This window comes from Rattus norvegicus, chromosome 14, assembly GCF_021556685.1.
Source record: "Rattus norvegicus strain SHRSP/BbbUtx chromosome 14, alternate assembly SHRSP_T2T, whole genome shotgun sequence".
Taxonomy (NCBI): Eukaryota; Metazoa; Chordata; class Mammalia; order Rodentia; family Muridae; genus Rattus; species Rattus norvegicus.
The window spans coordinates 16077865-16089918 of record NC_141547.1 but is presented as its reverse complement, the minus strand read 5'-3'; the positions used below and the strand labels follow the sequence as shown (position 1 = coordinate 16089918).

Here is a 12054-nt window from a genome sequence, read left to right as displayed (position 1 = left end):
CAGTGACACTACCATACTCTTTGTCTACTGAGTGGAGGCCTCACCCTGGTCTAAAGATGGGAAAATATGGTGGTGAGATAATGTTTTCATTCCGCTGATCCTATCTTGTTAACTGACATAGCTCTCCCAGAATTTTTTTTTTAAAGATTTATTTATTTATTATGAGTACACTGTAGCTGTCTTCAGATACACCAGAAGAGGTCAATCAGATCTCATTACAGATGGTTGTGAGCCACCATGTGGTTGCTGGGAATTGAACTCAGGACCTCTGGAAGAGCAGTCAGTGCTCTTAACCGCTGAGCCATCTCTCCAGCCCCGCTCTCCCAGAATTTTATTGGAACTTTTTTCTCACTTCTACAAGAAATGATCTTGGGTGCCAAAGTAAATAATAAAAGAATTAGAGAAGGCTCCAAAATGGGGGGAGACAATTTTTCATGAGAACCAAAGTAAAACGATATTTTTGTTTTAAAGAGAGTTTACAGTGGGTAATGTATCAGGAGTCTGAACTAATGTTATACTGAGAGGAGCTGAGGTAAAGCATTTCTTAGAGGAGCACATTAAGCTGCAGATACACTGAGGCTTAGTTACATTCTCAAGTTACTTCATGTTTGAAGCTAAGAAAAGGGAGAAAACTTCATACAATTAAAAAGAAATGTGGGAACAAACTTTTTATGCAAGTAGAAGAGTTAAGGGTTTCTTTCTAAAGTAAACACTCAACAAAAACAATAGCAGAAAATAGTTGAACTCACTAGATAAACCTAAACACTGTGACGGGGCTCCAGTGGCCTCTGCTTCCCTGCTCCCTGGTTGCAGGAGGAGGCCTTAAAAACAATTCAAGCACATTTTTCAGTCTAGTCTGACCAACAGCTTAATACAGATCCAGCCAAATATGGTACTCAGACTAAAAACGAGCAGAACTGAGAGTCATGTGAGAAAATGTTTCCATGCTCCCTCTTCAGTGGGAAGCCTGATGTTCTAACACACACACAAAACCCAGGCTCTAACCTGGGCTGGGTCTCTCATACTTTTGCCAGACAGTTGTTATAAAACATTATTTTGTTACAGTACTGTCTATATATATATCAACAACTGTACAAGAAAAATTAACTTGCCACCCTGTCCAGAATCCCTACAAAAAGGAGGGAAAAAACTATTTCAATCTTACTTATTAACACCATACACTGGTATGTATATTATTTCTAATCTTAGTATAAATTAAAACCACTTATCATGCTTGGTTAGATAATATTTATTAAACACAGGTGGGCACAGCAGCCCATCGTCTCCCAAAAGTACAGAAACTGGTTTCACATGAGCATGTCTGCGTACATCACATTCTTGGGGGAAGAGACTCACCACCCGCGCACTGAAAAGAGAATATGTCGGTTTAGTACCTCCAGACTTCGTTGGAGCAGTGTTTACTTCTTTAGTTCCACACCAAGGTCTAACAAAATATGATCTTCAGATATCAGTAAGGACTCAAGAAATGATTTTTAAAGTCTTAATTGTAAAGTTCATAATGTGTCTTAATAGGCCAAAGATACCAAACTCAAGGATACAAATCATAAGCGAGCTGAGGCAGACCCCCGTTGTCAGGCCGATATCCTCACACTGGCCTTGACATGAGAACAGCCTGAAATTAACTGGGTGCTGCTTAGTTTCAGGTACTGACTCCTCCCTATGCTGCTGGCTGTGCAATGTTTTTCAAAATAACAATTAATAGTGGTATTTTAGTAGAGAGCCAATTACTACTGACATAGTGAGTTTTATCAGCATGTTAGTCTTACTAGCCTAGGAAAACCCTTAGTCAGAGGCTTAAAATACAGCTTTTAAATAAAAAATATTTATTCACCTACTACCAGCAGATTTTTTTATGTTGGAACCCTTTATTTTGCCTCATCCTGAATGTCTACTCGTAGTGTCCAGATTAGGATTTCATTTTTAAGTCCCCCAAGGGAATGAAGAACTCTTGTTCAAGTCTTAGGCTAAGTTGTAGCCAACAGCTTTAAATAAAAAGGTTCCATTCGTTGGTTAATGCAAAACCACCACGCAAATTCAGGCCCCTGAACAACTGTTTTCTCCAATGATAAGTGGGAGCATGGCTGAGAGCCCGGACACTGAGACCTGGAATCCAAATGGTCCAATCCTCCCACCTAAGAGGTGGTGAAGCTGTGCATCAGAGAGCGTATGTGGAATACACGTAAACGACCTTCCGCCTTGGGACAAGGCTTCTGGGTAAGGCTAAGCATTTGAGGTGAGAGGGCAATCAACTGCTGTGGGTTGTCCACCACTAACCTCAAACGACCAGAGACAAGAGTGGACTCCACCAAAGCCTCTAAAAGCCTCTTTGGTGGGGTAATTCAGTGCCTACTGCCCTAGCCTGGAGAGACAGACAGACAGATAGACAGGCAGTTCTGCCTGCTCCCACCTCTCCATATATATATATATATTATACCTTTTCCCTCAAGGAGAAGCTCAGTTGTTCACTTACAGGTGTGCCCACAAACCCCTGTGACTTCCATCATGTCCTTTCAGGAAGGACATCAGCACCAGAACCTCTCAGTGTGGAAGACTTACCAACATCACCGTCACTAGTAACAAAAGTTGCAATAGCACAGTTCTTAGATCAGCAATTAACAATGACAGAAAACAAAGACAGCGCGACCATAGTCTCACACCACTCACACCTAGAAGCAAGCTTTTAAAATGTGTTCTTATAGTTAAGGTAAAGGAAACTTTTATCTCACAGATCCTAGCTTCTTTTCATTTTCTTCAACTGTAAACACTTATATAGATAATACAAAGTTCAATGCATAAAATCATGACTTTTTATAATGATTCTCTCCTTTTTTACTGACTTTTAATCTCAGATAACTTTAAATACACAATCTACTAATATCAAATACACATTCATGTAACAAGAACCATGTCACTATCGTTCCACGGATATATCTTGAAATAGCATCATAGGTTGGAAAGGTGAAGGGGCACTTGTTCAATCTTCCTTTGAGGTCTTTGGAAGTCTGTCTTCCCTTCTTCTGCAAAGCCTTTCTTAGAAAGCGTAGGTTTCCAGAAGGAAACAGTCAAACCGCAGATCTCCTCTGGGGCATCAGTGCTCTCGTGCAAGAGGACGTCATCTCAAGTGCTGGCAGCATCTAAAGGCAGGGTGCACACCAACACTTTATCAGGACCTTTCTGGAAGCTAACTGTACATCACTTACTTTCTCATACTGAGTATGTTGGGAAAACTTGCAGATGCTATGTAATCTAAGATACTTTATATTTTAAAGGCAATTTTTAGATAATTCCAATCTAAGCAGTCGTGTGCAGCATAGCACCTCGTCTTATGATCTAAGTTTTGCAGTGCCTACAGCTTTAGAGCTCATGAGACTTGACTGTCCATAGTTCACACAAGCTGACTCAGGCCCTGAGTCGTAGAGACCTTTCCTGGGGCCTTGCTGGGGCTGTGTAAATGAAGGCTTGCAACTACGCTTTGGTCACCTGAAAGTCAAGTTAGCTTTGATGCCACAGGTGTTTAAAATATTTTGTTGAAATTAATAAATCAATTGCAATGACAGTTACAAGCACATGGAACTTTCTCACCACCATATTCTACACAGAATTGATGAGGTACGGAATAAGAAATGTTTAGCTTAAGGTCCCAGCAGATTATTACTAAAGTAAGTTGAGTGGGACGGGGCACTAAAGCGTCAGTGCTTACGAAGCGAGTACTGTTTATTAGAGTAGATTTTGGTTCTGGGACAGAAATGGGCAGGCAGTCCCTGAGGGGATCTTGCTCTGCAAACCCACAGGGAAAGACAGACCCTGGAGACAGACATGTGCTCTCCTGCAGGAGGCTTGCTCATGGTCCTCTAAGCACGACAGCACTTCTTTGCCAGCAGCGGCCCTCATGGACTCAGTAGAGAGTGTTTTCACCAGTTTCTCAGAGACTTTACACAGCTTTATGTGAAGAGTGAGACCTACCCTGTTCAGGATTAAAATGGGTCTCAGTGCTGGTGCTCCATTCGAGGCAAGTCAGCCTCGGACTCATCTGACACAGGTGATCCTGCTCCCTATAAATTAATAAACAGCATTACAGGGGTGCAGCAGCTGCAAACTCCTGCTCCACAAGAACTCACTGTGTGTAGACTCACGTGCTTAGGATTAGCTATTTGTAGTTGAAGTTGCTTTCATGAAGAAGGATGAAGTAAGAGGCCCTATTCATATACTTACACATAATGGTATGTGTTTGGTTGCCTGGGGACAGAGTTTACTGTAGCCAGGAATGGCCTCAAGATTGCTGTCTAGTGAAGAATGACCTTGAACTCTTGATCCTTCTGCCTCCAATCCCCAAGTGCAGGAATGACAGGTACACCCACACCCCTGGTCTATAAACGTTAAGAGAATTGTTAGAGGGGTTGGGGATTTGGCTCAGTGGTAGAGCAAGCGCAAGGCCCTGGGTTTGGTCCCCAGCTCCGAAAAAAAGAAAAAAGAAAAAAAAGAGAGAGAGAATTGTTAGAGGTGGGAGAGATAGCTTAGTAGTTCAGAGTAATTGTTGGATTCAACTCCCAGCACCCACATAGTGGCTGACAACATCTTTAACTCTGGTTCACCTTCATGGGCTCTGACCTCCTCTTCTGACAGCACAGGCATATGATACACAGGCTGACAGAATGTTCAGATATATGAAATAAAATAAACATATATTTTTAAAAGACACTTTAGAGCCTAATATCGCAGGACTAGAGAGGGTGAAAGATGAGAAGATTTTGAGTTCAAGGACAGCCTAAGCTACCAACTCCCACCAAAACAAACAAAACAAAACCCACAAACAAGAAAGAGACACTCTGATCTGCTATGGCCACACTACAACCAATCTCTCCTACTCACCTCAAAACAAAACCAAAATCTGTTGGAGCCTAAGCCGTTATAAGTGTTACACAAAGTAGAGGAAAGTGTATTTAAAATAAATGGCTGGAACACAGGTGCGGAGGCTTAAGAAGGTTAAACGTTCTAAGTGAGGGAGCTGTGAAACGCTATGGTGTGATGGATGGGTTAGCAGCAGAGAGGAGCACTGAGAACTCAGGTGGTGACACTCTTACCAGCATGAAGAGCTGAGTTTAGTGCCCAGATTTACATAGACAAAAGCTGGGCATCACAGCACCTGCTTATGATAATCTCAGCAGTGGAGATGCTGAGACGCATGGAGAGCTGTGATTGGCTGGCTGAGCAGCCTAGCCCAGTCCATACGTTCCAGGTGAGCAAGAGATCCCGTCTTAGAAAACAAAATGGACAGACCCTGAGATGATAACACAGACAGACAAATATATCGGAGGGGATGGATTAAGGAGAATAGGAGAATGACTGATACTTCCAAGAAGTCTGGGACACATTCAAGAGCCAAACTAAGAACTTACAGGACAGAAGAAGGATCAGAGGTAAAGCTGAATGAAACTGATTATTTAGTCACGTTATCATGGGGGGGGGGAGTGGCTACTGCACAAAAAAGAAAAAGGGAAGAAAACTTCCCAAGTTTACAGAAAGGAGTAGGCTTCCAGACACAAGAGGCATATACAACTGCAAACAGACATATCCAGAGAGGACACCCTCCATGACACATTACAGTGAGGATGCCAAGTGTCAAAATACAAGGTCAAGACAGAAGCTGAAAAGCAGCACAACAAAATGCCAACTCAGAGACAAAGGCAGGAATCGAGGACCAGCCTAGACCTGCACCAGCAACTGTAAGAGCCACTGGAATAGGGACTAAAACATCTCCAGCTTTGAAACAACCGTGGCCGAGAGCGCTGTGCCCTGCAGACTGTCCTCCAGCAGGACGGGGACATCAGGGCGGTTTAAAGGAAGAAACCCAGGCAGCTCATGGAAGTCACAACAGCAGGGCAGAAGGTTCTTAGTGGGACTTGACAAGGAGAAAGGCAAAACATACCCTAACCACAGATAAACAAACTAGACGGAGGAAGGGAATGACCTTGTCCAATGCCGCAACGGAGCAAGTCCTCCGGACTAGCATGGTAGTAGGCAAAGAAGTACCAATAATCCAGTCAAACAGAGCATCACCTACTACAGCACAGCAAATAGAAAACCCCTTCCCACAACACCCCAAGTCCGAACAGCCTCAGCTCACCACTAAAATGATACAAACTAAGGGGGGCCTCGTAGGAAAAACAAGAGCTATCTATGTACTGCCTCCAAAACCACACTTAACCCACAAACAACCCAAAGACTTAATATCAAAGGACAGAAAACAAACGACCAAGCACAAGTAAAATGAAACAAGCCAACACAGCTACTCTTGTATCATACAAAGTGAATTCCAAACGGAGCTAATTGAAAAAGATAAAAGGGACACTACCTATTAATAAAAAGGACAATCCAGGGGCTGGGGATTTAGCTCAGTGGTAGAGCGCTTACCTAGGAAGCGCAAGGCCCTGGGTTCGGTCCCCAGCTCCGAAAAAAAGAACCAAAAAAAAAAAGGACAATTCATCAAAACATAAAGCAAAATAAAATTGGAAATAGCTTTAAAATAAAATTGAAAAAATCTTTTAAAATAAGGTCAAAAGTATGCTTGTATAGATGTATAATGAATACATGATTCAACCCAATATCACAAGGAAATTAAAATCTTAATAAAGCAAAAAGTTATAATCTAAAAAAAATAAAACAATCTTTATGTTCCATATATTAGAGTTCTTAACTTCATAAAAAAAACACTAAAAACATAAATAACCACATAAGCCCTGACACAATGAGAGTGAAGTATTTCAATAAGTAAAGACTTTTTAGAGCTAAAGTAAACTGTGGATGAACTAGACTTAACAAAATATAAAGAGAATATTCCACCCAACCGTACATGGAAAGTTCTCCAAAACTGGTCACATCAAAGCATACAAATCAAGTCTCAACAAACTAAACAACAAAAAACTGTAATTACTTATTCCTATCACACCATAATGCCATAACTAGAAATCAGTGGTAAGAGAAATCAATTACAGAGACCACAGAAGTGCTTGGAAATGAAACAGTACACTTTGAATGGATAGTATGCCATGTGAGAAATCTGACAGAAGGCTTTAAACTCTTAGGAGACAACCAATAGTGGAATCACCTCCCATCAGAACCTCTGGGGTGCAGCCAAGGCTCCGCAGAGGTCAACTTATGGGAAAACCTAAGAGATAGATACCAAAGCAACTAGTGGTGCGCCCTGAGGCTCTCAGGAAAGAAGCAGTTGATCCTGAACAGAGCACAGCACAAGAACTAATCAAGATTAGGGAAAAATCAATGAGTCTGATGTTAAAAAAAAATACACAAACACAACCAAGAGTTGATGCTTTGAAAAAGTTAAGGACATAGACAAACTGACAAAGCTTAGCTAATCTGACATAGGAGAGAAGAGATAACGATTAGTAAAATTATAGATACCAAACAGTGCCATGACACAAACTCCAGTAAAGCTCAGAACATCACTAGAAATTACAGTGAAATCCTGCACTCTGAAAAGCTGGATAACCTGGAAGAAATACAAGGATTTCAAGAGCATATCATGTACCAAAATTAAGCCCTAGGCAATGAGATTGAAGCTGTCATTGAAAGGCCCTCCTTGAAGACAAGCCCAGGACCAGGTGGATTCACTACTAAAGACGATCAAGCTTCCAAGGAACCCCCATATCAGTTCTTAACTCGTTCCCTAAAATAAAACGTGAAGGAACACTGCCAGCTAGGTAAATTGCCAACTAGGTAAACACCACACACACACACACACACACACACACACACACACACACACACACACACAGTAGTGTGGAGTAGGGAGGGAAGGAACGACAGACCTACTTCCTCAATGAACACGGATGCAAACATTGTTAAGAAAATACTTGCAAACTGAATTCAGGCATGGCGGTACAGACCTTTAAACTCAGCATTCAGGAGGCAGAATGTAGATTAAGACTAGTCTGATCTACATTAGCAAGTTCCAGGACCCCCAAAACAAAAAACAAAAACAAAACAAAAAAAAACAAAAAAACAAAGAGGAGAAGGAGGAAAAGGAAGATCAGATATTATGACTAAGTACTCGCAATCCCAAAATCAAAGTTGATTCATACATAAACTCCGAAGACAAAAATCATATAGTTATTTCAGTCGAAGCTCAAAAGCATCATGCCTTCATTGGAGAAATTCTGGAGACTTTAGAAATAGCTGGAACATACCTCAAAATGAATGCTTCATACAACAATGCTTTAGCTAACTGTCCTAGTCAGCATTCTGTTGCTGTAAGAGATACCATGACCATAGCAACGCCTACGAAGGAAAACAAGGCTTGCTTAGAGTTTCGGAGGCTTAGTCTACTAACAGCATGGGGGGAAGCATGGTGACACACAGGCAGACACAGTGATGGAGGAGATGAGAGCTCTATCTGGATCCTGGCTGCAAAAGAGAGAGAGCCACTCGGCCTGGCTTGGGCTTTTGAGATCTCAAAGCCCACCGCCACTGACACATTTCCTCAAACAAGGTCAAACCTACTCCACCAAGGCCACGGTTCCTAATATCACATTCAAATATATGAGCCCATGTGGGCCATTCTTATTCAAACTACCATACCATTATGTCGAATGAGAAAAACTCAGAGCATTTCCTCTAAAATCAGGGCCAAGGATTTCTTCTCTTCTCTCTCTTCTTTGATACAGTGCTCAAAATCTGAGCTAGAGCAATAAGACAAGATAAGGACATCCAGGGAAGAAGTCAAACCATTCCTACTGGCAGATGACAAGATTCTTTATTTACAAGACCGATTGCGTCTACTGGAAAATCCTCAGCCATAGTAAACACCGCCATAAAGTTGCAGCATAAAAATCAATGCAAACAAAAGTAGCTCTCATTTATACCGAGTTACTGCCCAAGAAAGAAATTAGGAAAAACATTCCAGCCAAAATAACTCCTGAGAAAAGTTAAGTATTTAAGAACATATCTAACCAAAGAAGAAAAAGACCTTTTATGATTAAAGGTTTTTTTCAGGAGACTGAAAAAAAAATCACAGAAAATACTAGACAATGAAAAATATATCACGTTCCTGGATAGGTAGAATTAATACTGTGAAAATGTCTACCAATAGAATTATACAAACTAATAGACAGAATTACAGTAATACCTATCAAAATTCCCATGCTGGTGTATTCAGAGTCTTAGAGAAAACAGTACCAGAATGTGTGTGACGCCACAGAAGGGCAGGGTAGGCTAAGTGCTAAGGAGACAAGCACACTCTACTGCAGGGACAAAGCCAGAAGGCACTGGAAAAGGGCAGACAGGTAGGCCAATGGAATCAGGAGGGACCCAAAATACAATGACAGAGCTGTGCCCACTTAATTTTTGACAAAGAAGAAAAAAACTCCTTCAGGAAAAGCCTATTCAGTAAATAGTGCTGGCAAAGTAGATTTCTAAGTGCAAAAGAATTAAGTTAGCTTTATATCTTTTACATTGCACCAAACACAATTCAAAATGAACCAGAGACTTTAATTTAAAGTCTGAGGCTTAGAAAAGAGAAAAGGGATACCCTTCAAGATATTTGGGTAGGCCAGACAGTTACAAGCAGAACACCCACAGCACACAACTCACCCCAGTAGGAGGAGCCGGGAGTGGGAGAAAGTATATTTCTAAACAGCAAAGGGGACAGAGCTAACAGACAGGCCGCCACAGAATAGGAGAGAAGGGTCCACACTTCAGACAAGAGGCTAGTATCTAGAATTCACAAAGAATTACAAAAATTAAATGCTGAGGAAATAAAACTGCCAATCAACTTACACATACGGGCAAATGAAATGGGTTGTATAGCCTCTGAGGAGAAATACCAATGGGCAGTAACTATTTTTCAAAGTGTTCAATATCCCTAGCTGGACTGGCTGGTTCTGTGTGTCAACTTGACACAGCTGGAGTTATCACAGAAAAGGAGCCTCAGTTGAGGAAATGCCTCCATGAGACCCAGCTGTAAGAGGGGAGAAACCAGCCCATTGTGAGTGGTGCCGTCCCTGGGCTGGCGGTCTTAGATTCTATAAGAGAGCAAGCTGAGCAAGCCAGGGGAGGCAACACCCCTCCATGGCCTCTGCATCAGCTCCTGCTTCCTGACCTGCTCCAGTCCTGACTTCTTTTGGTGATGAACAGCAGTGTGCAAGTAAGCTGAATAAACCCTTTCCTCCCTAACTTGTTTCTTGGTCATGATTGTGCAGGAATAGAAACCCTGACTAAAAAACTAGCCATTAGAAAAATACGAATTAAAACTGCTTGAGATACCACTGCATGCTGGTCAGGAGGGCCATCATCCACAAATCTGACAACAAATGGAGGGAGAAGGTGGAGACAAAGGCATCCTTATTCACTGAAAACTAATACAGCCATTGCAAGAATGAATTTGGTGACTTTTCAAACAATTAAATGTTGAGCCCTATGGCCCTGCGTCGTCTTCTCCTGAATATCCAAACTCTACTCCAGAGGTCTTGCACTCCGTGGTTACTGCTGCTTCACTCACCAAAGCAAAACACTAGAATCAGCCTAGCTGTGTGAGTGTGGCATGTGTGTGAGTGTGTGTGTGTGTGTGAGTGTGTGTGTGAATATGAATATATACATTACCCAGCTCTAAAGAGAGTTGTATAATTTGCAGGAGAATGATGGGTGGGGATGGACCTGGAATGTGTAATACTAAATGAAGTCATACAATCTTAGAAAAAACCATGTTCTCTCTCATATGCAAACTCTATCCAAAAGAACATGTGTGCATGTAAACACATGTAGATGCCAGTATAGATAACATGAAGGACAGGGGGGACGAAAGGCTGAGTGCAGGGCGAGGGAGGCCTGATGCAGGTGGTGAGCGCGAGCTAAGACAGACGCACAGCTGATTCTTCTTCCAGTTCCCACATGATTTTTGATAAGTGCACGAAATATACTCAATACTTAAATATAAAATTTAATGTGAACTCCACAGCTTCCATTCTTAATGATAATTCTGTTTACAAGTTCACTGAGTTATACAGACTTTTGATATGGTTAATTTTGTTATGTGTTGTTTTTACTTATTTGCAACTTTTTTGTAATAAAATTTATAAAAATGTTAAAGATAAAGGCCCCATCAAAAGCTAAAACTTAAAGAATGAATTATTTCAGGTGAGAAGTTTTGTGATAAATGTGTAATAAAGTTGTATGTGTAATGAACTTATAAACAAAATCGATCCCATATGAGACCTACCAAAGAGCACATTCCCCCTGAAGCAACATCAAATCTGAACGAGACCTGAGCTGCACCTGTGAAGAGCATCCCTGCACCTGAGCCACACCTGTGAAGAGCATTCCTGCACCTGAGGCGCACCTGTGAAGAGCAACTCTGCGCCTGAGCTGCACCTGTGAAGAGCATCTCTGCACCTGAGCTGCACCTGTGACGAGCACCTCCATACCTGGTGTGATGCAACACTGGATGCATGCAGGTCAATGGCAGCCAGAGAGGGAATTCGAGATTCTGAAAGACATTTGTTCTCTTTCTTTATTAGCCTAGAATTTCGAGCTAGATAAAAATAATCAAAAACATAATGAAAAATTAGGAACTGTTAGTTTTCCACATTTGTAAGTACTTATTATACATGAGTGAACTGTTACTTAACTTAGAAAGAGTAGAAGCACACAAACCTACCTATGCCTTCTAAAGCTCTCAGTTCAGGAAGATGGTTATAGTTTAGTTCAGGCAATCGCACGTCGACTTTGGGATATTCCTTCCTTTTCTTGTTTGCCTGAAGAAGGTACTTTTCCCCTGAGACCTGATTACCAAAAGGACCGACACGCATACATTAGCTGTAAGGTGAGCCGGGCTTTCAGCCTCTTGTAAATACACATGCCATTTCAAGGGCCGGAATAATAATACTTTAAGGACATGACTGACACAGAAAAGTTTCACCCATTAACTTATCAAATTTATCAAACTTGTTAACAAGTAGGAAATCTAGTTGTTCTCTAGTTTCTTTTCCCCCTTAGCCAATCTCCAGGGGAAGCCACAACAAG

At 41.5% G+C, this 12054-nt stretch overlaps 1 protein-coding gene across 8 annotated transcripts in view; it reads right to left on the bottom strand.

Moving 5' to 3' along the window:
- Nucleotides 1-1231: 1231 nt before the first annotated feature.
- Cdkl2 (cyclin dependent kinase like 2) overlaps nucleotides 1232-12054 on the bottom strand; it is a 34912-nt gene continuing 24089 nt past the window's right edge. For 7 of the 8 annotated variants that reach the window (XM_087582922.1, XM_087582924.1, XM_087582926.1 and 4 more), the window contains 4 exon segments: nucleotides 11690-11813; nucleotides 11457-11563; nucleotides 3985-4073; nucleotides 1232-3155 (listed from right to left, as the gene is read on the bottom strand). In XM_087582922.1, the coding sequence (XP_087439048.1) occupies nucleotides 4008-4073; nucleotides 11457-11563; nucleotides 11690-11813 (297 nt within the window). In that variant the 3' untranslated portion in view covers nucleotides 1232-3155; nucleotides 3985-4007. 8 annotated transcript variants of the gene reach the window in all.